Consider the following 25,101-nt stretch of genomic DNA (forward strand, 5'->3'; position numbering starts at 1 on the left):
CAATAATCTACTCTATATGTGGCGGCACAGGTCATGTGACCTTTTTATTTACTCTCTGCTTTCAGGATATGTTGAGACATTGAAGCTGCACTAGACCCTGGATGGAGCTTGACTGGGGCTTGGACTGGCCAAGGTGAGCATTTGTGTGGAAAACTCTCTCTCTCTCTCTCTCACGTACACACACACACACACACACACACACACACACACACACACACACACACACACACACGCACACGCACACACCGGGTAGACAATCCATTCTTAGGGTCAGACCAACTTATATTTAGTTTATCTATGAGTTTTCATACAGCATACATTTTTGGCAGTTGCTGTGTGTGTACGTGATGGTTTGTGCAACACCTGGTCTTATCAGAAGGAGTCAGAAGGAGCTGCTTCAGGGTCAGTGGCATCACGCCAGCCAGGCCTGGTGTGACTGTTCACAGCCTCTCACTCTCCTCTCCAAGAGCTTTTGTCAAGTCAGCTCGTCGAATTTCAAAGACATCAAACTTTTCAAAAAGTGCACAATCTCAACAGGGTGAACAAGTGACACACTGACCAATATGAACACACAGAACAGAGAACACACAGTGATTGTCTAAGGGCCCGGCGTCCACATGTGTACGGATATTTTTGAAAACGTCATATTTTATCTGCATTAGGCTTCCTGTCCTCGTAAAAAAAGAAGGGAACCAGTGTTTTTTATGTTACTGGAAACTTTTGGAAAATGCCTTCCAGTGTGAAGATCTTTCAAAACTGTTTTCCTGTATTCATGTGGAGGAGGTGAAACAGAGCTTTTTGAAGACACTGACATTATAACCTCAACGTGCGCACGGCAATTGCTGTTTTATTCATAGTGAGCAGGTGTCAGGAACCTATGAGCCGACTACCTTACGTGTCGTGTAGTCAAACAGTACTGTTAGGTACTTGCTGTATTTCTCTTACTTTACTCTTCTGCTTGAAATGTGTGATCCGCCTCGCTTTTGAAAGCAGCGCGGTCTTGTCCTCTTGTGAGAAGTGATCAGCTCAAGTTGAACCTTTTTCCCCTCTCTTTGCGTGACCAACTGCAGGGGTAAAACACTGGGTTTTACAGGGTCTTCCCTGGCATTTTGGAGGGCTTAGGTACTGTGTTGCCAAATATTTGTTTACAAATAATTGTATTTTGTGCTGAAGTTCAAAAAGTAAAAGTTAGTTGCTAAATTGGGAAGATGGCCTATTGACTACGGTATAATCGAACTATAGTCATACGTAATAACAATTTGATTCTGACTGAGGACAAGCTGGCATGTTAACTAGCTACCTAGCCGTTAGCTACGTTAGCTAAGCCCACTGCCTGCTGCTGTAATGTTTGTTGTGCTCAAAAAGCCACTGAGTGACTGAAACACGAGCTCGTTAGCCCTTTTGAGTCACGCTGCTTCCAATGGGACCATCAGTTTTGAAATCTCTTGCCCAGTTGTTGAGATCTGAGCAATATCATGTGGCTATTCTTTGCGGTTAAGCTACGGAGGGAATACTTTTTCCCACGTTACTTAGGGCAGTGGTTCTCAAATGGGGGTCCGCGGACCCCCAGGGGTCCGTGGCACTTTGCCAGGGGGTCCGCGAAAAGTTTTCAAGTAAAAAAAAAAAAAAAAGTCTATCAAAATATCTTGGCTGTCATTGATTGTGTTGCATAGTGGTTTTCTGTACTGTTGACAAATTGTGATATTGTAAGTCGCTTTGGATAAAACAAAAGTGTCTGCTAAATGACGTAATGTAAATGTAATGTAATAAAAAAAAAATTTTTTTTTTTTGCAAAATCTTCATAGTTCAACGAAAATAGTTTATGCTTTAAATCTAAAATGGTTCATGGATTACATTCCAATAACAAACCTATCAAATTAAAAGTCAAGCACGTTACCGTGGAAACAATTAAGCTTAGCCCAAAATCACAAATCAGAATGAGGGGGTCCCCGGTATATTTTCTATCTTGTAAGGGGTCCTTGGCTGAAAAACATTTGAGAACCTCTGACTTAGGGGACATTCACACCAAAAGCGTTTTTTTCACTCAGAACGCTATGAAAATCATGTTGAGAGCGCTTCCATTGTGCACAAAACACAGCACACGGAGCGTTTTTTTTGTGCTCCGTTTGTTTTCCCCTGTAGTCGCGTGCAGTACAGATCAGAACACAACGACCACACGGACGGTAGCCAGCTGGTTTTGTCTGTTTGATGTTGTTCACTGTCAACATGAAAGCCAGATTATTGCCAATTCTGGCAGCAGCCGAGGTTGAAAATCCCTCGGGAGGCGAAAAGGTAGGAGGAGTGAAAAAGACGATCAGGGCGCTTTTTCTCTAATGTTCAACTTTTTTCAGCTTTAAAACGCCCACAGCGCTCCTCCAAAAACAACAGACGCCACCAGCGCTGAAACGCCAGGTGCGTTCATTAAAAGAGGAGCACGTCTAGCGCGTCCTTACATAGAGAATGAATTGCAGAAAGACGCTGGCAGCTCCTTATGTTGTTTTTCCGGGCATATCTCCTTGGTGTATCTTATGCAAATAGCATAGCACAGAATCAGATGACGTGCGACTTTATAGCAGCTTATAGACCGTTTGAATAAGAGCACTGTTCCAAAAAAGGTCAACGTGACCACAGCTCATTATTATGATTATGAAGTTATTAATCACTAGGCTTAGCCAACATGGCTAGCTCTGTTAGTCCTCAGTAACAAACAGTCTCTCCATTCAACTTGTATCGTGTATTGTATTGTGCATTCAACTTGTATCGCAGTGTCATGTAAGTATAGTCAAACAAAAACTGTTTCAGATCCAAAAGGAACAAAGGATGGAGGAGATTTGGAAGAAACCAAAGACCAAAACTCAGAAATTATGTCCAAATTAAAGAAGATTATTTTACAGAAATATTTCGGCTCCGGTACGGCTGCGAACAGACCCACCCTCATGTAATCTGTCAGACGGATGCGGGATCCGACAAAAATAGAACAGGTGCGTAATCTTTCTGTACCGCATGTATCGCCCATCTATTAACATGGGTGAGAGTCGATCCGGCAGTTTTGCCGGACCCGCAACGCAGCCATAACGCATCTGGTGTACATTGCCTGTAAAAGTTCCGAAGCCATTACATTACATTACATTACATTACGTCATTTAGCAGACGCTTTTGTCCAAAGCGACTTACAATATCAAAGCCGGGCCATTTAGCAGATAGAGCGACCCTGCAAGCGAGGCGGGTTATTAACGCGACGGCTCTGCACACCTTGACGATATCAATCTTGGCGGTGGTCCAACGCGTTATTTTCCGGCCCTGCTTCTCCTCCTCTTGATTTGCCGCCCCTTTTCCAGCGTGATTCAGTGATTCCCACAGGCTGAAATTCGACTTTCTTAACAGTTAATTACTCTACATCGACGGAATATGCCGACAGAAAAAAGCATCTCTCATGCACGCGTACAGCCCAGGCGCATAGACAGACGTGTCAAGTCAGACAGAATGTAAGTGGGTCATCTGCTTGAGCTCTTTCAAAATAAAACCCTCGTTGTAATGTTAACATTAATTCTAACTTTGAGTAATGCTTTACAGCCACAATTTCACTCCATAATCTTAACATCAAAACGAGTATTTTGATACAATGTTCACTGCCTGGTTTGTTTTGTTTTGGCTGGCCTGCCACGGCCTGGGCAGCCGTGTGAGAGGAAGGGAGAAGGGAGGGGGAAGAGAGGCTGCAGCCGTGGAGAAAGTGAACGGGTTGAGAGAGTGGGTTCTAAAAGTTTAAAAGGTGATGCTGCTGCTGCTGCTGCTGCTGCTGCTACCCCCTGCTGCTTTCCTGGGCAACAAAAAAAAGGCATACTAGTGGGACTTTTGATGTCAAAAAGGTATAAGGAATCTCTTTTACTTGTGATAATGAGCACTCATTTTTAAAGAAAACCCAGAGCAGATTATTAATAAACACTCCCAAAAGGACTAAACTTGCTAAAGTAGTCCACTGGGGACCAACATTGATTCTTTCATTTCGCTTAGGTGGTGCCCAAAACGGCCTGGGTGCTACGCCTAGGCATTATTATAATGTGGGGGAAAACCCTGCACACAGAGGAGAGGGGAGGAAAATGTGTGTGTGTGTGTGTGTGTGTGTAAAAATATCCGTATACGTGTGGACGCGGTGTAAAAATCTCATGAGAGTGCCCTGCCCAGGTTTGTTTGTAACAAAGATCCGCAAGCCCTCGCGTGTGAGGCGAGCCGCTTTTGCGAGAAAATAATATGTTTTCCGTGTTGAAACCTATTTACAGAGTCAGTGACTCGGGTCCTTTTTGCATTCCTTCCCCCCTCCATAGCCCGAGCACAGAAACCATACCACCATGCTATGATTTCCCTCTAGTCACAAAGCCCCAACAAGCTCTGCCGTTTGTCTGTTTCAGGATGTGAGGCGGACCGAGGGGGCTGATGTCATCTTTCTCCACTGCTGCAGAGGTGAGCCATAGGACAGAAAGCAGGAAGGAGGCACCGTGAGGGGAGGGAGGGAGGCAGGGCAGAGAGACGGAGGAGGAAGGGGGGGGAGGGAGGGAGGCAGGGCAGAGAGACGGAGGGAGGGAGGGAGGCAGGGCAGAGAGACGGAGGAGGAGGAGGAGGAGGGGGGAGGAAGACCGAGCAGGGCAGCCAGATTTAGAAGAGGGGGTGTTGAAAGGTAGACAGCATGAAGTGCAGATTTATGCTGTGGAGCGTGTCTTGAGACGTGCTGCTTGTGTAGTAATAGTAGTAGTGGTGGTATTATAGTAGTCGTCGTAGTAGTAGTAGTAGTAGTAGTAGTAGTAGTAGTAATAGTAATAGTGGTGGACTGGGATGCATGTCCTGGCCTGCAGAGCTGGAGTTGCATAATGGCTCCCATCCGCTCTGCACTTTTCCACTCTGGAATGAGCTCATTCCATATTGTGTGTGTGTGCGTAGTGTGTAGCGTGTGTGTGTAGCGTGTGTCTGTGTGTGTGTGTGTGTTTGTGTGTGTGTTCGTGTAGTGTGTGTGTGTGTGTGTGCGTGTGTATGCGTGGGGATTCGTTGGATAGCCTTGTATCGGAAAACAATACGACCTCGCGCTACAGCTTTGCGAGTGCGTGTTGTGTGTGTTTCTGGGTGGGAATGGGGGAAAAAGCTAGTGACCTTAGAAGCGCGCCGCTGCAGAAGGTTTTCCTCCGACGTGAACTCTTGAGGGGGTCAGGCACAGGGCAAGGCCAGAGCAGGAAAACAAGGGCAGGGTCCCCCACCACCCAGCACCGCTCGCTCGCTCGCTACACCCCAGGAGGAGGGAGAGGAGAGGAGGGAGAGGAGAGGAGAGGAGGGAGGGGTGGCTGGAGGATGGTATGAGGCGGTCAAAACCTATTGGAAGAAAGATGGGTTGTAGCCAACTATGGAGAATGCCGGGCGAAGAGAGAATTCCTGCTAGCCTCCTGTTGGAATACAGTCCAGTCTCGCCTGAACAGTTTCTAGGCTCCAGTCCCTGGCAGGCAGACAAAGAAGCAGGCTGGTGAATATCTGCCTTGCTGGGACAGTAGCTAGCAGCACTCATCTCTCATAGCCTCCGACTGTGCTACTACTACATGCCTGAGCATGCAAGTGTTCTGGGAACATTGTGTGTACGTTGTGTGTGTGTACGGTGTGTGTACGTCGTGTGTGTGTGTGTGTGTGTGTGTATGTCATGTGTGTGTATCTGCTGCTGCGGTCTCATTCGGCATGCAGTAGCAACTCTAGCGGGCAGGCTGGCTGAACGCAGGATGACCCATCTCCCCCGAGGCTCCGAATCACTACATCATCATCAGTCGCTCCTCGCAGTGGAACAGATGAGATTTCACTCCCATCAAGCACTACAGGCAGGAACCAAGGCAGGAACCAAGGCCGCTCCGCTAACTGGACCAGTCTACCCCTCATAAATCTGTAGACAAATCTACAGTCTACTCTAGACCTGGAAATCCGTTCCACCAGACCCTCCATAGCTACGGGGATTTTGTTGATTTGCATTCACTGACACTAAGATTTGAAGGTCAACCTGAATTTGACATAATTTCTGAGCGAACTTGGCAAAACAAAATAGACAATTTAAATGCAGTCTCCTATCCACACTTATCCTTTCATTAAATTTGTTGCCCGTATCAACTACTGAAGATGTACACTGTTTGTTAACTCTGTGAAGTACGCAGGTACAAATTACTTCTTATTAAATTTATTTATCTTCAAACTCTAAGCAGCTCATTTCGCTTTGTTATTCAATTGTGCCACACACACATGTGTGTGTGTATAAAACCACAATCAGACTCAGTCCAGTTTCACTGTGTGTTGCACTGCTTGTATGAGTGTGTATTTATGATGTGTGTGTGTTTGCTTCTAGGTGCTGATATGCGCTGAAGATGAGCGGGGTAGGAGAGAACTCGTTGGATCCACTGTGCTCTGACCGCAAACGCAAACTGTCCACCTGTGACACACCAGGCTTAGGGTGAGTGCCGGACCTTCTGTGTCTATTTATGTCTATGTATATTGTATGCTTCTGTTTTTCATCTGCATGTCAGTACGGCTGTGCAATCAAATCGATACGGCAATATATCGCAATATTTTTCTCTGCAATACCGTACCAATATTTCCGAAAAATATCGCAATAAAGATATTGTGATCAAATATCGCAATAAATATATTGGGATATATTTGTATTGATCTTTTGCACAGCTGTGTGTTCAGTGACACATACGTATGCACGTATTTTTTTATTTCAGTGTGTTCAGTAACAGTGTGCAGCAAATTTGCAAATACTGCTCTCATAAATTGGAATGAAAATTTTGAATTAAATAGTTTTGACAATTCAATATAATGCGATGTACATATTATTACACTACCTGGGTGGTTTTTTAAAATATTCAGTAAATTATGTAGAGGCTATTGCAATATATCGCAATATGTATCGTATCGCAAAGTATCATGATACAGTCATATACCCATGTGTTGTGACACGTATCGTATCGTGGAGGTCCTTGCCAAGACCCAGAACCTACATGTCAGCCAGCGCATGAGGACGCTCCCTTCATCCTGGCCTCACGTCGCCTTCCCTGCCCCCAGTTCAAACTGTCTGTCTGTCTGCTGGCAACCATCTGAAGCATCTGAGCCCCGGGGCCGGCCGTATGCATGCAGACCATAATAGCTACGAGGGGGCGGGATTGTCATGGCAACGCGTTTAACCTCTCCGGTCCCCCCCCCCCCCCCCCCCGGCAGGTGTGACAAGCGTCGGAGGGAACAGGAGAGCAAGTACATCGAGGAGCTGGCCGAGCTCATCTCCGCCAACCTCTCCAACATCGACAGCTTCAACGTCAAGCCTGACAAATGTGCCATCCTCAAGGAGACCGTGAGGCAGATCAGACAAATCAAAGAGCAAGGTAACCACCACCTCAGTGCAAATCACCGCCCATGCATCCCTAGTCACAAACTAAACCCACATATCAACATAGGTTTTTTTTTTTTATAAATGGAGGGAATATTATCATTCATTTTTCTCTATTTGTGTTTTGGGCAGAGTAAAGATTGAATACTTTTAAAATCTGGTCAAACTGCTCGTGCAGTTAGAACAGAATAATAGCAGTGATGAAGTGCTGAGTTTGGTTCATGGTCAGGCTGCTTCAGACAGACAGACAGCCAGGTGGGGTGTTTGTATCGCTGGGGGGTAAATGAACACCAGTAATTGAGCCCTATCCGTGCTGGTGATGGCTCAAGGCTGTCGGTGACAGTGTGTATCTGTTAGTGCCAAACCCTGCCTGCCTCTCTCTCTAGGAGACTGATGATGACACTGGCCACTCAGAATCCATTCTAGACCTTGTCAAAAAAAAGAAACACGCTCCTACCCCTACTACACCCCTGTACTATCATCTTGAAGGTCTGACACAATTGCATAAGCGAAAGGCGGGCTGTTTGCTTCCAGCTATTTTAGCAATGCTCAAGATGAGCTCTGTGAGGTGAAGTGGTGAAGGAGGAGAGAGCGAAGCTATCCTGTTGGAATCTACCCAGAGGGTCACAGCTGGTTGCTGCTGCTCCCAGCGTTGTGCAGCCAGGTTGCCATAGCTACAGGACGGGGGTGATGGAGGACCTCTCTCGTCTCTCTCCTCTCCTCCGTCTGTTGTCCGTCGTACCACCACCACCACCACCCCCACCCTTCACACCTCTTTCTACCTTTCCAATCCTTTCCTCAGGTGTCTCTTCCTTTTTTATGTTTACCCCTTTTTCCCAGCTCAGCTCTCTGTCTGGTAGTTCAGCTAGGCTGTTTTGAAATGGCAATAAATGAAACGCCAAATTATTTGTCCACGCTTTCCAAAATTACCCAGAGTTCCCACCCCCTGCTATATAGAGTGGTATCTTAACAAAGCCTCAGACACATGGTGATTTTAAAAATAGAAAGGCATGCTAATCATGTACCCATGAATTGTGCTGCCACCTGGTGGCCGACATTGCATTGAAAGTTATAGCACACAGTGGCAGTGTGGTGAAATTATGATCACCAAAGAAGAAACCTGGATGATTGAATTTATTTATTTGAACAGGGACAAGATACAAAGAACATTAACCTTGTAGAACAAGGAGAGATGTAGTGTACCAGGTTTTCGCAAATGCTAATTTCCCTGGGCACTAAAAGAGTACATAAAACAATAACAATCACACAAACACAGTCATTAAACATTAAAATAGTACAAGAATGCGAAGAATCGATAAGAATATTCAAACACAATCATACTCAGCATCCCCAACCCTGCAACAGTCCCCCCCCCCCCCCCCCACCTCCCCTCACATACACACACCAACAAAACTAATTCACAGATGTGTGCAACTTTGCTAAATCGGGAGAAAGTTTGAAGATTTGTTGTTATTAGATCTGTAGGGAGATTGTTCCATTGTTTTATGGGCGTAAAAGAAAAGGATGATTGACCAAAGGATGTCTTGTGGATGTGGAATTCTGCACCGATCTCCGATGTGTTGAGCTAGTGGCTCGTGTTGCTGCTGCTGAGCCGAGTGCAACAAAGTTCATCATGAATAATCATGAATAATCCTAGTAGAACCTAGCAGACGTTTGAGTGCACAATCAGCTTGTCAAAATTCAACATATTGTATTTGGTGAATATATATGGCAGTGAATCCAGTGATGATATTTTTTTTTTGTCGTTGATTTTGAGGGCGCTTTTATACGGTGATTCAATTGGTCTTGGTGCTGTTTTTCCTGCCTGCGCCCAGCTTGTAAAAAGTACACCACATTGCTGAGTTGACTGAAAAGTTATGTAGTGTTACCTGGTAATGTTTGTGTGCACTGTGCACTAAAACAGTGCCAGAGGACATGTAGTCGTCAGTCTCCGCAGGTTTTAATCCTCCAAATCAACCATAATTCCTCCAAAGGCTAGGTCATTAGATTTCAGCAAGAATTGTAGGGACATTATGAGGATTTGTGATTAGGTGTTGTTAATCGGTCTTCTAGTCAGTGTTACCAGAGTGTCAAATGCATCCCTGCCAAATTATCCTTCAAAGTAATAATTCAATTTGACTTAAAAAATGGAGGATGTTTTGTTGCTAAAAGAAATGTTGACCAGATGAGCCTGTCAGGGTTATTTTACATAAACTCTTGCTTTTCCCCACTCTACCATCTGTCAGCTGCTTAGTGCTTCTGTCTTCTAAATGAAAAGTCACTGCAAAAAGTCTTTGTTGATCGCCGAGTGAAATGTCACTTTTCGTGCTGGCTCACACATTGGAAATGTTTTCAAATTATGTGAAGTACCAGAGCAAAATGTCTAGATGCTATGCTATGCTAATGCTAAATGATACTTCCCATCGTCGGTAATGTGACTGTGTGATCTGTCCTCAGGAAAGAGCTCGTGCAACGATGACGATGTCCAGAAGGCGGATGTTTCCTCTACTGGTCAAGGGGTCATTGACAAGGACCATCTGGGGCCGCTGCTCCTACAGGTCAGCCTGGGGGCATTCACTGGAGGGGGGGGGGGGCAAAAGACCTGTCCTAGACCCAATCAGCTACCCTTCCATATGCTGGATCAGTTCTGACATTGCTCACAATCTAGTTGAGAGAAGTTTCATTTCCCTGGAAGGCTGGTGGAGGGGGCGTGTCTTGGTTTAAAGAAATGAGTTTGGAATATTAGCATGTCATTCTCCCTGTAATATGTTGATGAACATGCACTCAATAAATAAATGAATTAAAAAAAAACGGATACGTCCGGCGGGATGACCCGCCCTACTCTGCCTCCGATTGGTCTGGGTTCAGGCATGAGGAGGTTGGGTTTAGGCATGAGGAGTGGTGATTGGTTGGGGTGTGTGTATAATTTAATTATGTGCATCAATAAGTTCAACTCTCCGTTTCCCTCCTCCTGTTCCTAGGCCCTGGATGGTTTTCTGTTTGTCGTGAACCGGGAGGGCAGCATTGTCTTTGTGTCCGATAACGTGACCCAGTACCTGCAGTACAAGCAGGAGGAGCTGATCACCACCAGTGTGTACAACATCCTCCACGAGGACGACAGGGAGGAATTCCACAAGAACCTCCCCAAGTCCAATGGTGAGATGTGAGCTCATACGCATGTGTGTGTGTGTGCAAACGCATTCAAGAACATAAGTACACTCACACAAACATGATCACACACTCACCTGTGGATGAATAATTGAACACCTGAACGCTCATGCAGACAAACACACAGGGACTACACTAAAACACACACACACACACACACACACACACACACACACACACAGGCCCAGTCATAGAGGCCATTTACACCTGGCGTTAACATGCGTTTTCTGCTATCAGATTGCAATCAGATTGTATTTTATCACTTCAGCCTGATTCCATTTACACCTGGCGTTAACATGCATTTTCTGCAATCTGATTGCAATCTGATTGCAGAAATCATAGTCATCTGTTCACCTGCTAATCCATTCAACCTTCAGGAGCTTTTCTCTCAATTCACTGTACCCTCATGGTTCTATCTTACCAGCACCAAATGGGGCGTCGTGGGGTGGAGAGGCACCCCGGCAGAAGAGCCACACCTTCAACTGTCGTATGCTGGTGAAGTTCCTCCACGGCCAGGGTCACGGGCCGTCAGACGAGGGGCACGGCGGCCACCGCTACGAGACCATGCAGTGTTTCGCCCTCACCCAGCCCCGCGCCATGATGGAGGAGGGAGAAGGTAGAAAGCATCACGATGACTTTTGACATTTTCATTCAATTTCAGATTTACAGAAAACCCTGATTCTTCTTCTCCTTGCCTCGGAACGGAAATCAGCTCCACAATGAAAGCACAAGTGTGAAAACAGTACAGTTAAACAATTATAAATACCAGTAATGAACATTTTTTATTTGCCAAAACCAAGGATGTAATGTAATTAACCTTTGCACTATGTGGGTGTTGAAACATCGTTTGGATGTTAGAGGCAACAGGGGTGGGTGAGAGTGGCTTGGTCATAGGAGTTATCAAGTGGGCACCTCCCATCATCGCAGATATTTTGTTGGTCACAACACCTCCAGAAGGTTCACGTCCTGACATCCACTCTCAACACTGATCAGAATTAAACTCATCTACATTACCCTGTATCTGCACTTGTGCTTACACCTAGTGTGCAGCCAATCACCTATTTCTATTTTAGTATATTTTTTACTCTAGTCCCCCAGATTATAATATACTTATAAACAAATATCCTAACCTCCGATCTCTTAATGTCGTCATATGAGGAGTTTGCATTGTACTGATGTTTGTATCTGTGACTTTATTCAGATTTGCAGTCATGTATGATCTGTGTGGCGCGACGCATCACTGCGCTGGAGAGGACCGAGAGGTTCAGCACTCGACACGAACTGTCTGGTAGGCTTCCACTTTGCTACAGCTGTCACATAATTGAGCACATACTGTAAAACTAATAATAATACAATTAATAGCCTAGGCTTTTATTTGCTTCAATCACTGAATTCAACTGACCTATTTGGGACAGGTGTCAAAAGGGGGACAGGCCTTTAATTCCTCCTGATAGACTCCTTACATACCAATCAGTCGCTCCTATACGCATCATACCTCAAATTAATTGGTGTATAACTCAGTTCTGTTTTCTGCCGACTTACATTATTACACCCAGTTCTATTTTACAACCACCAGCTGTTAACCATTGTGTAAACCATTGTGTGACCTTAATTGTCCGTCCCCAGGTAAACTTATTGAGATTGAACAGCAGAGTTCACTCCACACGACGATGCGTCCAGGCTGGGAGGACCTGGTGAGGCGCTGCATGCAGATGTTCCTCCATCGCAGCGAGGGACAACCCTGGTCCTACAAACGCCACTACCACGACGGTACGTAGTTCTTTGCCTTTACCTCTTCTACACCAGTGATACTCAACTGGCGGCCCGTGGGCCACATGCGGCCTGCGGGCGCCCCCTGTGTGGCCCGCGATGGAATTGCAAAAAAAAAAATATATATATATATATATATATTTTTTTTTACAGTGCACCTGAACGCAACATGCAAGATACCCGCTGAATAAGTGTCCAAATGTTCATGTCATTCTGGCCAATAGCCTACTCCACTTCTGTTATAGCATTTCAATCTGGAATATGGAATATCTTTCAATAATCTATGATTATCTAAATTGTCAAATACCGCCGTCTGCTCGCTACCCAGGCACTTATGTATGTACTTAACCTAACTAACTATCCAGTGTGCACAACATTGTCAGACTAAACTCCGGCTGACACCCCAAAAACCTACAATCCGCTACAGAAAAATGTATATTGATTGGTTATTAACTGGCCCCTGGCCTTCTATCATTTCACGAAAGTGGCCCCCGGGCAAAGCAAGTTGAGTATCCCTGTTCTACACCATCTTCTGACACAATTTTCTTCTCGTCTTTTGTCTGTTGATACTGTACATCTCCCATGTCGGCTCATTTTCATTGTGTTTTGTCTTCTCTCCGTCAGCGTTCCTTCACGGCCACGCGGAGACCCCGCTCTACCGCTTCTCTCTCTCCGACGGCACCCCGGTCACAGCTCAGACCAGGAGTGATCTCTGCAGGAATCCCAACTCGAATGAGCCACCCACGTTCCTCTCCACACACCTGCTACAAAGGTGAACAATGCCCTCAACACTCACGTTGTCATTATACCCATCACCACCTTCTCTCTGGGACTAGCCTTTAGTGTGCTTTCCCCAAATCATCATTCTCACATTTTAGAGATTTGTGTCTCACTGTGTTTTGCACGTGCAATTGTATTAAATCTTTATCATTTCCCACGTTCTTAACCTAGGGAGCAGAATGTCTACCGTGGAAACCAGGGAGGAGCCATGAGGCCTCAAGGCATGGGCGTGAACAACCCCAACCCGCAGATGAACATGGGTCCAGCAGGGGGCATGGGCATGAACAGGGGCTACGGCATGGCCGAGCAGGGCAACATGCCGCATAGAGGAGCGCCCCAGTACGCTGGGGGCAACCGCTTGAATCCTATGAACCAGATGCATCCGATGAATTCCATGCACCAGATGAACAACATGGGTCAGATGAATCAGATGAATCAGATGAATCAAATGAATCAGATGAATCAAATGAACTCTGCAAACCAAATGGGGCCCATGAACCAGATGAGTCAAATGAGTCAGATGGGTCACCACGGCATGCATCAGCAGCACCAACATCAACAGCAGATGGGTCAGTTCCATGGAGGTGGCGGCGGTGGAGGAGGAGGAGGAGGAGGGTATGGGCTGGGAATGACCAGTCCCCCTCAGGCCAGTGCAGGGGTGAACGGCCCCCCACACAACGTCATGGGCTCACCTAGAGTCAGAGGGAGCCCCAAGATGGGTGCCAGCCCCTTCTCACCTGGAGGTATGTGTCTTAAGTGCCAACCTTCTCAAACGTGGCAAGAACTGGTATCAACCATTGTAATTGTGGGGGCTGATTTGAGTCAATTTTCTGATCTGTTGTTTGTCCTGCACCTGTTCAACAGAGTGGATGTGCATGCCCTTCCCTTTTCATTTCTTAATCCAGACATTCCTTTACACCTATAATCTCACTATAATTGCAATTATAGATTGCTCATATGCCTCCGGCTGTGTCTTCTGCAGGTATGAACTCTCCCATGAGTTCCAACCACCCAGGTAACTCTGGGGGTGGAGGAGGCGGAGGAGGAGGAGGAGGGACCAGCTTCTCTAGCAGCTCCTTGAATGCCCTCCAAGCCATAAGTGAGGGAGTGGGCAACCCCATGCCCTCCCCCCTCACCTCTCCTCCCCTACACAAGCCAGACGGCTCCCCCAGCGTCAACTCCACCAACCAGAGCCAGGCTCAGGGAGGGCCCTGTAAAGCAGGCCTCCCGGCCCACTCCGACTCCAAGAGCCCTGGCAGCTCACTGGGGGCCGGAGGGGAGCAACAGTCGCATCAGCACCCGCACACCCCTACGACCGACGGCCCCGCTGACAAGCCAGACAGTCAGGCCAGCAGAGAGGGTGGTCCGGCCAGCAGAGAGGGGGATCCGGCTCGGGGAGAGCCCAACCGACGGGTCCCCGACACCAAGTGCCACAAGAAGCTGCTGCAGCTCCTCACCTCCCCTACGGATGAGCTGGTGCCACCTAATCCCACGCCGAGCTCCGGCCGCAGCTCCACCCCGGAGGCCAAGGAGGGCACAGCCGGTGTCACCAGCCCCTCCTCTACGGGCGTGTCCTCGTCCACAGGCGGTTTGGGACAGCAGGGTCTGGGAGCGGTGTCTTCTACCGGTGGGACAGGACATTTGACCAATCAGTCCCTGCAGGAGAAGCACAAGATCCTCCACAAGCTCCTGCAAAACGGGAACACCCCCGACGAGGTGGCCCGCATCACGGCCGAGGCCACCGGGAAGAGCAGCCTGGATCCCGGTGGGCCGGAGGCCGGAGGGGCCAGGGGGTCCGAGTCGAAGCAGGAGCAGCACAGCCCTAAGAAGGAGAAGACCCACGCCCTCCTCCACTACCTCCTCAATAAGGACGACTCCAAAGCAAGCGGCGATATCAAGCCAAAACTGGAGGAGTTGGAGGGGAGGGGGGCCCAGGGGGCAGGGGTCACCAGCTCTGACCCCCACTCCATGGATGGCAAGGTCAAGGTGGAGCCCCCTGATGATGTAAGGACACTTGCCTAAAATAAAGAGACAACTATTCTTGTATGTATGTAGAATTATATTTTCAAATCCTCCATAGGACATTGTTTCTTCATCCACATGTCTTGTTCTTGCAGTTGGAGACCCTAGAAACCATTCTAGGAGCCCCCAGGAACAGCTCTAGCTTTTACCCTGAAGCAGACTCCAGAGCAGGGAAAGAAGTGGGAAACAAGCAGGGGAATATGCCCGACAGCTTACACGGTAAGGTGGTCTACTTCAGTAAGGTGGTCTACTTCAGTAAGGTGGTCTACTTCAGTATATTGTATGGACAAAACATTACCAGACTTCAGTCTGGTTCATGCTTCAGCTTCACATGTAAACAAATGCAGCAGAGTGCACATGGCCAAGATGAGGCATTGGCAACCAAAGCAAAAACCAAGGATTGGTTGAATGAGGAGGAACCAGAACCACAGTTTTTGTTTGAGGGCTTTGGAGAGCTGAATTCTCCTACAGCACCTCTCTATAAAGTACAGTAGTGGTTTCAGGTGCGTGGTTGTACCAAAAGCATGAGAAGCATGAATGCCGATGTTCATGGACGCCCGTCTGTGTTCATACGGAGGTCATGTGCGTCACAGAAAGTATGAAGGAGTGATGAAGAAGAATCTATGTAAATGACTTTGAATAGGTTTTGACTTATTTTTGTTGTGCTTTTTCTTTCTCTGCATCCCTTTTAAGCAGTACCTGTTCCCAGGTTAATAGTGTCATCTTACAGCCTGGCTGGGTGGTAGTAAGTAGTAACCTAACCCTGTGGTTATGTGCGTTTCAGATGGGGAGAGAGGCCCTATGGCCCCAGGCCAGCGCGGCCCCTACCAGAGAGCCCTGTCTCTGGATGCCAAGCCCATGAGTGGAGAGGTGGGAGTGGGAGTGGGAGTGGGAGTGGGGCTGGGGCTGGCTGGGAGGAGGAACGTCCCCTGTCCCACTCTCGTCAAACAGGAGACCATGGAGGCTCCCATCCGAACTGGAACCGCGGCCAATGGCTTTCCTGGAGGCATGGGTGTGTGTCCACCACGGGGCGCTGCTGCCACAAGTAAATGAACATCTTACTTCTTTTGCGTGCACAAAATGATTCTCTGGTGATTCAACCGAAGAACTATCCCAGCCCCAGATGTATTGAGTGCATATATTATAGGGTCATCATGATATATTGTGCACTAGGTAGCTAAGCTTATCAATTGTAAACACGGTTTTTTTCTTCTTCTTAGGAGGTATGGGCCGAGGCATGGGAATGCCACAGCGCCCTCCCATGGCAGGGCCGGGGGATTGGGGGATGCCGAGGTCTAGTGCCAACCCTGCGGGTGGACCAGGGCACCCTGGTATGAGCCGTGCGGGCATGATGGGAGGGCCCATGATGAATCGCTCCAACAGTGTGCCTGCTAACCCCAGGTCTATGCTGCAGCAGCAACTCATGGATATGGGTATGTGCCATGTACCCATTGTGCCATGTGTGATGTATTATTACAAGGTTGCATGTACGGTACAACCGTGGTCGATACTGTATTTGCAGCCTGCTGGTGGTTGTATGTTTGCAATGATAAGGGAATAAAAAAATAACAGAATAAAAGCACATATAATGTAAGTGAAGTGAAGGCACTTTTAGTGTTGTAGTGTGCTTTCCTGATGTATAAATCAAGCTAAAGATGCCTTGAAGTCGAATCCTAGGCAAATTCTTAACTTGCAATGAGTGAGAGATCACCTCTATCTATCCCACGATGCACTTCATGCTTCAGTTTTCTTTATTTTAATCCGACGCTATCCATTTTCTGCCTCTGTAGGGTCCAATGAAGCCAATATGCGTATGAGCCCCTTTGGTGGGCAAGGCCCCCCACCTCGCTCCCCCTCCTGGCCAGACTCTGCTATGGGGATGGACAGACCGCAGGGTAACACAAGCAGGTAAGCACTTTGCACCGGTGCCAAAACCTTCTTTGCTTCTTCAGGGATTCACAGAAAGTTGACTTTAAATTGAATTCACACCACACATGTTGTGATGTGTGATGATGACCCGCACTTTTCCAGATTTATTTGGACTTCTTGCAGTTATACATTAGATATCGTGGGTTTTGACTGTGGAATAGTTACATTCACATCTTTCAACAATTTCAGAGATAGACGTAGAACCTAAACTAACTGATGGACCAAGCTCTTTTCCCTCGGTAACATACACATTCACACTCTGTCTCAATTGTCGTCTTTTGCTCTCCTTCACGCACGTAAACACTCTCCCACGCAGTTCTGCATTCTGACTTACAGTCTGTGTTTATTGTCCTTCTGACTTACTGTCTGTGTTTATTGTCCTTATTTTTTGCTATTTCGTTTTTGTCCTGGCATCTTCAGAGAATTGTTTCAATCTCATCATCATAAAATGGATTCAATCTCAATTATATTTTGCCAACACCATGGACTGCCTAGGCCCACCATCAGGCCACCCTTGGAATAGCACACTCTCTTCTCTCTCTCGCTTTCTTTCTCTGTCTCACTCTGCTTCAAAGTTTTACACATAGCACATTTTAACTCCCTACATCATCTTTGTATCACTGAATTGTGATTCTTGTAACTGTGACACAAACGAAGACACAGTACTCAGAAGGGATGCATTATTCCTCATTGCCTAAATTTGTCGGACCACATTGGTTTGCGTTTTATAGCTTCATAGCTTTACCAAAAATGTGCTATGAAGATTTTCTTTGTTTTTGTTTTTAGTTATATTAGTTATATTACTTTCTTTTGTAGTGAAATGTTTTTGCAAGTATTTTTTTGTTTCACCTGACCACCTATTTTCCATTATCACACTGGTATTGTTTCATAAGTAGAGACGCGATTGAAAAGACTGAACCTCTCCTGTGTCTTTGGTTGTGTTAGGGGCCAGTTTGGGAACCCTCTAGACGAGCTGCTGGTGCCGCCGTCCACCAGCGAGGGCCAGAGTGATGAACGAGCGCTGCTGGACCAGCTGGACTCTCTGCTCAACAACACAGATGTCATCGCCCTAGAGGAGATCGACCGAGCCTTAGGCATCGCCGACCTTGTAGGCCAGGTAAGACGGCCTCTGCTAACACTGTACATTATGTTACACAATTGCACACAATTACATAGTGTATATTTCATTAAAGCATGTTCAGTTAGGAAATTCTAGCGCATAACCACCACTGTCAAGCTAGGTTGTTCACTCTACTCATTGAGTGCCAATGACGTCGATCGACGTCAAAGTAAATAGTGACGTTGAATGCCAATGACGTCGATCAACGTCAAATGCGTTTTTTGGCGGTGGGACGTGGATCAAAGCCTCCTGCATCTCCTGTACAAATATTGTAGCTATTGAAGGTGTATAACCCATTCTCAGCAGTCCGGTTTGGCTTTTCCGTGTCGCGCTGGGAGCCGGCGCACAAAAACGGAGCACTCCGAAAATAGACGCTGGGTGCGTGAGGCTGTGTGTTAGTGTGGGGAGGAGTTTGCAGCTGAGGGGGGGAGAGGGGGGTGGGGCACGCAGGGCACCACACAACTACACCACGTCACTACATCAGAAAATATTAGCTTCAGACTCAGTGAATGTGCTTGAAATGCTTCATTTCACAAAAGGCGGAATATCTCAGCTTCTAATTTGAAACACATGTTTTTGCTCAAAACAACCTATCTTCTCCGGCTCATAACTAAAGAACGGAAAATTGTATCAATAAACTTTTTTTTGCTGATGATACAATAGACTTTCATCGTTCTTTGTGCGTGTTCGGTGTTTACATAGTAATATCACACAATATTCTGTGGGCCTCGAGAAATCACTGAAAACGCTCTGAAACTCTGGCACTGGGAGCGTCCGTTCTCCAAAAGTGGCTGGCACTCAATGAGTTAATTCCCATTTTCAATACTAAACGCCCATCGATGAGCCAAAATAACATGACATGCAACTTCTTCCTACCACAGTCCCAGGGACCTGAGGGGCAGCCGCCGCAGGGCCGGGCTCAAGGCCCGCCGTCGGAGCCCTTCCCAGGGACAGACTCCTCCATGGGCTTGGACCAGAAGCCCATGTATAGCCAAGGCTACCCCGGGCCCCCAGGGCCGCCCTCTATGGGCATGCCGGCCGGCTACGGTGGCAGTCCCATGCAAGGCCAGTCTCCTGCAGGTTTCAACCCCATGATGAGTCCGATGGGCCAGTCCGGGGGCTTCCCCGGCATGGCAGGGATGGGCAACCCTCGCGCCAATATGATGAGACCTCGCATGATGAACGCTACCAAGCCCCTTCGACTGCAGCTACAGCAAAGACTTCAAGGACAGCAGGTGACCATACAAACACACACAGATCATAATTGAACTTTACAGTAGTGACCTGTATATATATGCAATATATATACAGTTTTTATGATTATGTTATGATTTAATGAAAGGGGTGGGATTAAAAAAGTTTATACTTCTTCCCACTCCCTTTCAAATATGCTAAGAAGTGGAAAAAAAAGAAAAAGAAAAAAAAGAAAAGAAAAAAAAAGTGAGACCTTTGTTTGTTTTTTATTCTGTAAATTGTAAATGTTTTTCTTCTTGCATATTTGAAATAAAATGGAATCAAATCAAATCAAATATATACAGTCAGCCAACTAATGGGGATCCAAATAAACCAATCGACATAATTGCTGACGTCTGTATCTTGTCTCATCTTGCAGTTTATGAACCAGACTCGACAAGGCATTAAAATGGAGAATGTCCCTGGAGGAAACCCTGCCATGCGCCCAGGCATGCAACCTGGCATCCAACCTGGCATGCAACCTGGCATGCAACCTGGCATCCAACCTGGCATGCAACCTGGCATCCAACCTGGCATGCAACCTGGCATGCAACCTGGCATCCAACCTGGCATGCAACCTGGCATCCAACCTGGCATGCAACCTGGCATGCAACCTGGCATGCAACCTGGCATGCAACCTGGCATGCAACCTCCCAGCATGGGTAGTCAGGTATGTTGTCACCGCTCCCTCACATCTAATGCAATGTACATTCGCTTGGCACTTTTAAATAAGTGGTTCTCAACCTCGGCTCGCAAGATGACCCGTTTCTTGTTAAATACTGAATAGTTTTCAGCCTCTATGCCTCCTCTGATAATCAAATGAAACAACCTGAAAGTGTCCCACCAATCTGTATGCAGCCTGCAATGGGGGGGTCACAAGTAGGCGCGTCGTTTCACGGGTTCATAAGCTTATAAGCTGCTTGAAATAAAGCCAGGTGCACATGAACTCCCCCAGCAGATCACTATATCTATCTACAGTTAGTGTCACTGATAAGCTGTTCATAATCCTCCTCAGCCTGGTTTCCTGAATGCCCAGATGATGGCTCAGCGCAGCAGGGAGATGATGAGCATGCAGATGCGGAGGCAGCGGATGATGATGTTGATGCAGCAGCAGCAGCAGCAGCAGCAGCAGCAACAGCAGCAGCAGCAGCAGCAGCACCAGCAGGGGGCAGTGGGAGGCTTCAGCCCCCCTCCTAATGTCACCGCACCAGGAGGCATGGACAGCCCCATGGGAGGACCCCCCATGAACCAGCCTGGACAGCAAGCCTTCAACTATGGAGGCAACTACGGTGACTTGCCCTCTACATCTCTTATCAATGTAGCCAAGGACGTTTGACTGGGGCAGTTGTTGAGACAGAGGTGGTCATTAGTTGGAAACGTAACAGACCGCTATACAACTCTTTTTGCCACCTCAGGATATATTCCAGCTGCAGACAATGACTACATTGTATGGAACATTTCTGATTGGTGGTTTCAAGTTCCATGCTCATAACTTTCCTCTCACTGTGATTGTTTTTACAGCGATGAGCCAGCAGGGGGACCCAGCATTCATGAGTCCAGGTAGCAGTCCACCAGGCAACATGATGCCTGGGCGAATGGGAGGCCCTCCTCAGAACGCCATGATGCCAGGGATGCAGGGCAACCCGCAGGCAGGGCCCATGTACCAGTCAGGGGACATGAAGGGCTGGCCACAGGGCGGCATGCCACGCAACAAGTATGTAGCATGCGCTTCTGTGACTCCGATTTATATAGATGTGGTAATTATTCAAATCAACCCCATAGGTTTCCGGTTTAATAGTTAATTACTTGCGGTTTTGTGGTGGCATCACCGTAAAATTATAAAGTTCTGTACTCAAGAGGCTTATTATTTTGTAATGCATATTTAGGTGGAGCAGGTAAATGACATTTGCTGTTTTTTTCTCTTTTCTGGTCTCCCAGCTCATACCCGCAGCAGCAGTTCCCACAGCAGGGCAGCCAGAGCCAGTTTGGACCCATGATGATGAACAGCTCCATGGGCAGCCCCGGGCCGGGCAGTGGGGCCGCAGCAGGACAGATGGGCCAGATGCCGGGTCAGATGCCGGGTCAGATGCAGGGTCAGATGCCGGGTCAGATGCAGGGCCAGATGGGCATGAACTCCATGGGAATGGGTCGAATGCCAATGGGACCCGATCAGGTAAATGACACTTTGACATGAAAGAGTATAGTGTGGCCTCAGCTGAGAGAGATATCACAGAACATTCAAGTAAATGGACCAGGTGTATAATGATGGCAGCGTCATATGTTCAGAGTAAGGGATGGGAAATTGTTGACGCAAAACTATGAAGCAACCATCTTTCCCCTTGGACCATCAAGAAGATACGTCATTGATGCACATTTTTAGGCTTGTTTATTTAGGGGTCCAAGCACTGCAGGTGCTGGAGCTCTATTGTTTTTCTATTCTATTATTATTGTAATAATATTTATTATTATTATTATTATTCTGCTGTTTCTCCCCTAAAAGTTAGCCACCTTTTTCTGATTGAATCACTTCTAAGTTGGCCCTACTTTTCTGAAAAGTTTTGTGCAAATCCATTCATAACTTTTTGAGAGATCCTGCCGACAAACGAGGCTAAAAACAACATCCAGGCAACTCTGTTGGCGGAGGGAATAAATGGAAAGAATGGATGTCAAATGAAAAGAAAGAGGATGGAGAAACAAAGGGAAATAACAAGGCTGCATCTCTGGAATATATTGTAATAATATTAAGAAGAGAGAAATAAATGTTTCCCAGTTAGAGAGTGTGTGTGTGTGTGTGTGTGTGTGTGTGTGTGTGTGTGTGTGTGTGTGTGTGTGTGTGTGTGTGTGTGTGTGTGTGTGTGTGTGTGTGTGTGTGTGTGTGTGTGTGTGTGTGTGTGTGTGTGTGTGTGTGTGTGTGTGTGTGTGTGTGTGTGTGTGTGTATTCTGACTTCTGACACGTCCCGTTCTTGTGTCCTTTGCAGAAGTATTGCTGAGGACACACGGCCACAAGAGGGCAGCAGAGTCTGGAGCCTTCCCAGCTGTGGCAGAGCAGTGTGGGGCAGGAGACGAGCTGGCCACAGCAGATCTCTCCACATACACACACACACTCGCACACACATATACAGTCCTCCATCCCAAACCTCTCCGAGGAGACTCTGAACGCACCGCAGAGACAATACAGCACCTCCGCTCATCTCGGACAGTGGTTCCCAACCTTTTTTGTCTTATGTACGTCGTACCCCTTGAGCTGTTTTGCCGTGCCAATAGTGCCCCCTCACTGGTCTTTGCGCCACACAGAAAACACTGTGGCTGTGGTGGATATTTGTCACTGAACTGCCAGTGTTTGGGCCGTCCATGTTTGCTAGCAAGTTGGACGGCGTGCAGTTTTGACACGCGTGGATGCGACCTCTTCAAGGAGTAGTGTAACAGTTGACACCTGTCAGGGGGAGCTAATCGTGGCGCGCACGTAACCATTTTTGCAATGGGCTTATAAAATCACTTTTTTTTTTTTTAATCATTTTGGAAATAAATTGTAATCCCCAATTGTTCCATGTACCCTCTGCAAGCGGCTCAAGTACCCCTAGGGGTACATGTACCCCTGGTTGGGAATCACTGATCTATGGATGAGATGGTGGTGCAGGCTGGGGTGCGTCCCCACTGGAGCCACACATAAAAACTTGGTGTGTGTACGTATTTGTGTGTGTGTGTGTGTGTGTGTGTGTGTGCGCGCACACACGTTTGCGTGTTCGCCTGAACGACGTGAAGCTGTGGCGCAGTATTCGGCGGCACGGCTGCGAAGCGGAACGGGACTACGGTACGACTGGCTGTGGCTGCACTTTACCTGGAGGCGTCTATATGGAAAAGGATTGTTGCAATATTTCTTCGTCAGTACAGCCTTACTAGAGATTCAATGCTTTCACAACAATGGGGGGTTCTTTTTCTTTCTTGTCATTTGGATGCACCTCATTCTTACAGAAGTCCTTGGAAGTTCTATATAAGCACAGTTTGTTACTATTTTATGCAGATTGGAGCAATAACTCTTGCCTCTATGCTTTAGACTGCAACTGAGCATCATATCCCCTGTCATAAGCAAGCAAAATGGTACTGCAGTATTAGATGTCACAATGTCCTCTCTGTGAATATGAATTGTAAATATTCTACAAAAATATACATGCTTTTTATAGGGCCATTTTATTGCACAGAGTATAAGACTTGGTCGTATTTTTATGTCTTGTAGGTCAATACTGTTTTGGTTGATTTGCAGTTTTTCCTTTTCTTTTTTCAACCTTTGCAAATATTGCAGCCGTGTTTGGGTTTTCCTTCCCTTGTTTGTAATTTCCCCCCCCAGGAAACTAAAAAGATAACAGCCATGTATTTCATGTATTAGCGAGGCACTTTTACTTTTTAACAAGTATCTGATGAGTTGAAGGTCTGTGCTTTGACGTTATCAGATGTTTTATTGGAAGGTGGTGGAAGTGAACTGCGTCTGGACAGCTGCTCCACATCGAGTCTTGTTTTTGTGGGTTTGTGTGTCGAGCTGGAGTAAAAGGTGGATGAGTGGTTGGTTGTTTATGTCTGTCTACAGTACAGTGGAGTTGGGAATACGTCCTGCCCACTTCACCAACAGGCCTACTCCTCCCAGTGTTCTCCCTGTGGAGTGTATTTTTAGCCCCCTTCTTCCTTTGACTGTTATTCTCAACTCTCAGAATCTACCTTTTCAACATGCGCAATCCAAAGATATTTTTCCACATCTTTGTATAGTTTCTGAGGTCGCTGGTGTACATTTTTTTTTTTATATGTGTTATATTATGCCGATGGTAAATGGGTACATATCATGAATCTTTGGAACATATGAATCTTTGAAACATGATGGTTATGTCCTGTATGAATAAAGGCGACAGGGCACATTGGTTCTGCGGGGCGGCCCGTGGGACGCTATCCGTGCAGTACCGAGAGGACTGGAAACTCTTTACCCCACAGTAGGACGTCCATCTTTATATCCAGAAAAACAAAGCATAGTTTGCTGTGAAATAGGAATGCCAATGGAACCGAATACACTTTAAGACATATCAAACTATCTCTTCTATTTTTCAGGAAATAACTTACCGGTAATTTTGTTTTCCAGATTTTGTTACTTCAGGAAAACGACCTTTATAGAGTTTCAGTAAAGTGCAAAAAGAAAGGCTGGAGATCACTCGGTTATTTTGTTTTCTTTATTCAGAGGCAAGATAAGCTGTCATTTTACAGGATGTATATTACAGATTTTTTTCCCTTGATGTTGATATTGATGTAAATACAAATTTCTATTTAAACAGTCTTGACTCTGCTTTTCTTCTGATTATCACCTGCCACGATGCACCAATGCAACTCCTTCACCTCTGACTCTTAACATTAAATATCACACAATTTATCAATTTCATCACTGAACATATACATAAAACAAACTGAGTACAAAAAGTTTAAAGGCCTATAATGAACTAGAATAGTAAACTCATGCAAATCAAGAAGCATCACTATTAAGGGGAATCTCTCAGACTAAAGATACAAGGATGAAATGAAGGCAGATGCAGATCCAAGCATGTCAAATTTCAGGAAGATGGTATATTATGAACTGTTATAAACAAAGACCAGGTTCAGAATTTTAAAGCATTTTGAGTCCTTGAAAGTGTCATTAGTCCCATGT

General features: G+C 46.5%; 1 protein-coding gene across 1 annotated transcript in view; it reads left to right on the top strand.

Moving 5' to 3' along the window:
* The window catches only part of ncoa3 (nuclear receptor coactivator 3), a 54,920-nt gene extending 30,212 nt beyond the window's left edge, over positions 1 to 24,708 (top strand). The window contains exons 2-24 of the mRNA XM_083660916.1: positions 66 to 133; positions 4,407 to 4,458; positions 6,362 to 6,466; positions 7,234 to 7,394; positions 9,857 to 9,957; positions 10,381 to 10,555; positions 10,992 to 11,183; positions 11,769 to 11,855; positions 12,194 to 12,337; positions 12,962 to 13,109; positions 13,289 to 13,860; positions 14,100 to 15,121; positions 15,235 to 15,358; positions 15,924 to 16,184; positions 16,360 to 16,572; positions 16,930 to 17,047; positions 18,014 to 18,185; positions 19,070 to 19,423; positions 19,801 to 20,091; positions 20,437 to 20,710; positions 20,943 to 21,135; positions 21,360 to 21,594; positions 22,400 to 24,708. Coding sequence (XP_083517042.1) covers positions 6,381 to 6,466; positions 7,234 to 7,394; positions 9,857 to 9,957; positions 10,381 to 10,555; positions 10,992 to 11,183; positions 11,769 to 11,855; positions 12,194 to 12,337; positions 12,962 to 13,109; positions 13,289 to 13,860; positions 14,100 to 15,121; positions 15,235 to 15,358; positions 15,924 to 16,184; positions 16,360 to 16,572; positions 16,930 to 17,047; positions 18,014 to 18,185; positions 19,070 to 19,423; positions 19,801 to 20,091; positions 20,437 to 20,710; positions 20,943 to 21,135; positions 21,360 to 21,594; positions 22,400 to 22,411 — 4,935 coding nt within the window. The 5' untranslated portion in view covers positions 66 to 133; positions 4,407 to 4,458; positions 6,362 to 6,380 and the 3' untranslated portion in view covers positions 22,412 to 24,708. The remainder of the gene's footprint in view (positions 1 to 65; positions 134 to 4,406; positions 4,459 to 6,361; positions 6,467 to 7,233; positions 7,395 to 9,856; positions 9,958 to 10,380; positions 10,556 to 10,991; positions 11,184 to 11,768; positions 11,856 to 12,193; positions 12,338 to 12,961; positions 13,110 to 13,288; positions 13,861 to 14,099; positions 15,122 to 15,234; positions 15,359 to 15,923; positions 16,185 to 16,359; positions 16,573 to 16,929; positions 17,048 to 18,013; positions 18,186 to 19,069; positions 19,424 to 19,800; positions 20,092 to 20,436; positions 20,711 to 20,942; positions 21,136 to 21,359; positions 21,595 to 22,399) is intronic.
* Positions 24,709 to 25,101: the final 393 nt, after the last annotated feature.

The sequence above is a fragment of the Poromitra crassiceps genome (assembly GCF_964638095.1).
Source record: "Poromitra crassiceps genome assembly, chromosome: 25".
Taxonomy (NCBI): domain Eukaryota; kingdom Metazoa; phylum Chordata; class Actinopteri; order Beryciformes; family Melamphaidae; genus Poromitra; species Poromitra crassiceps.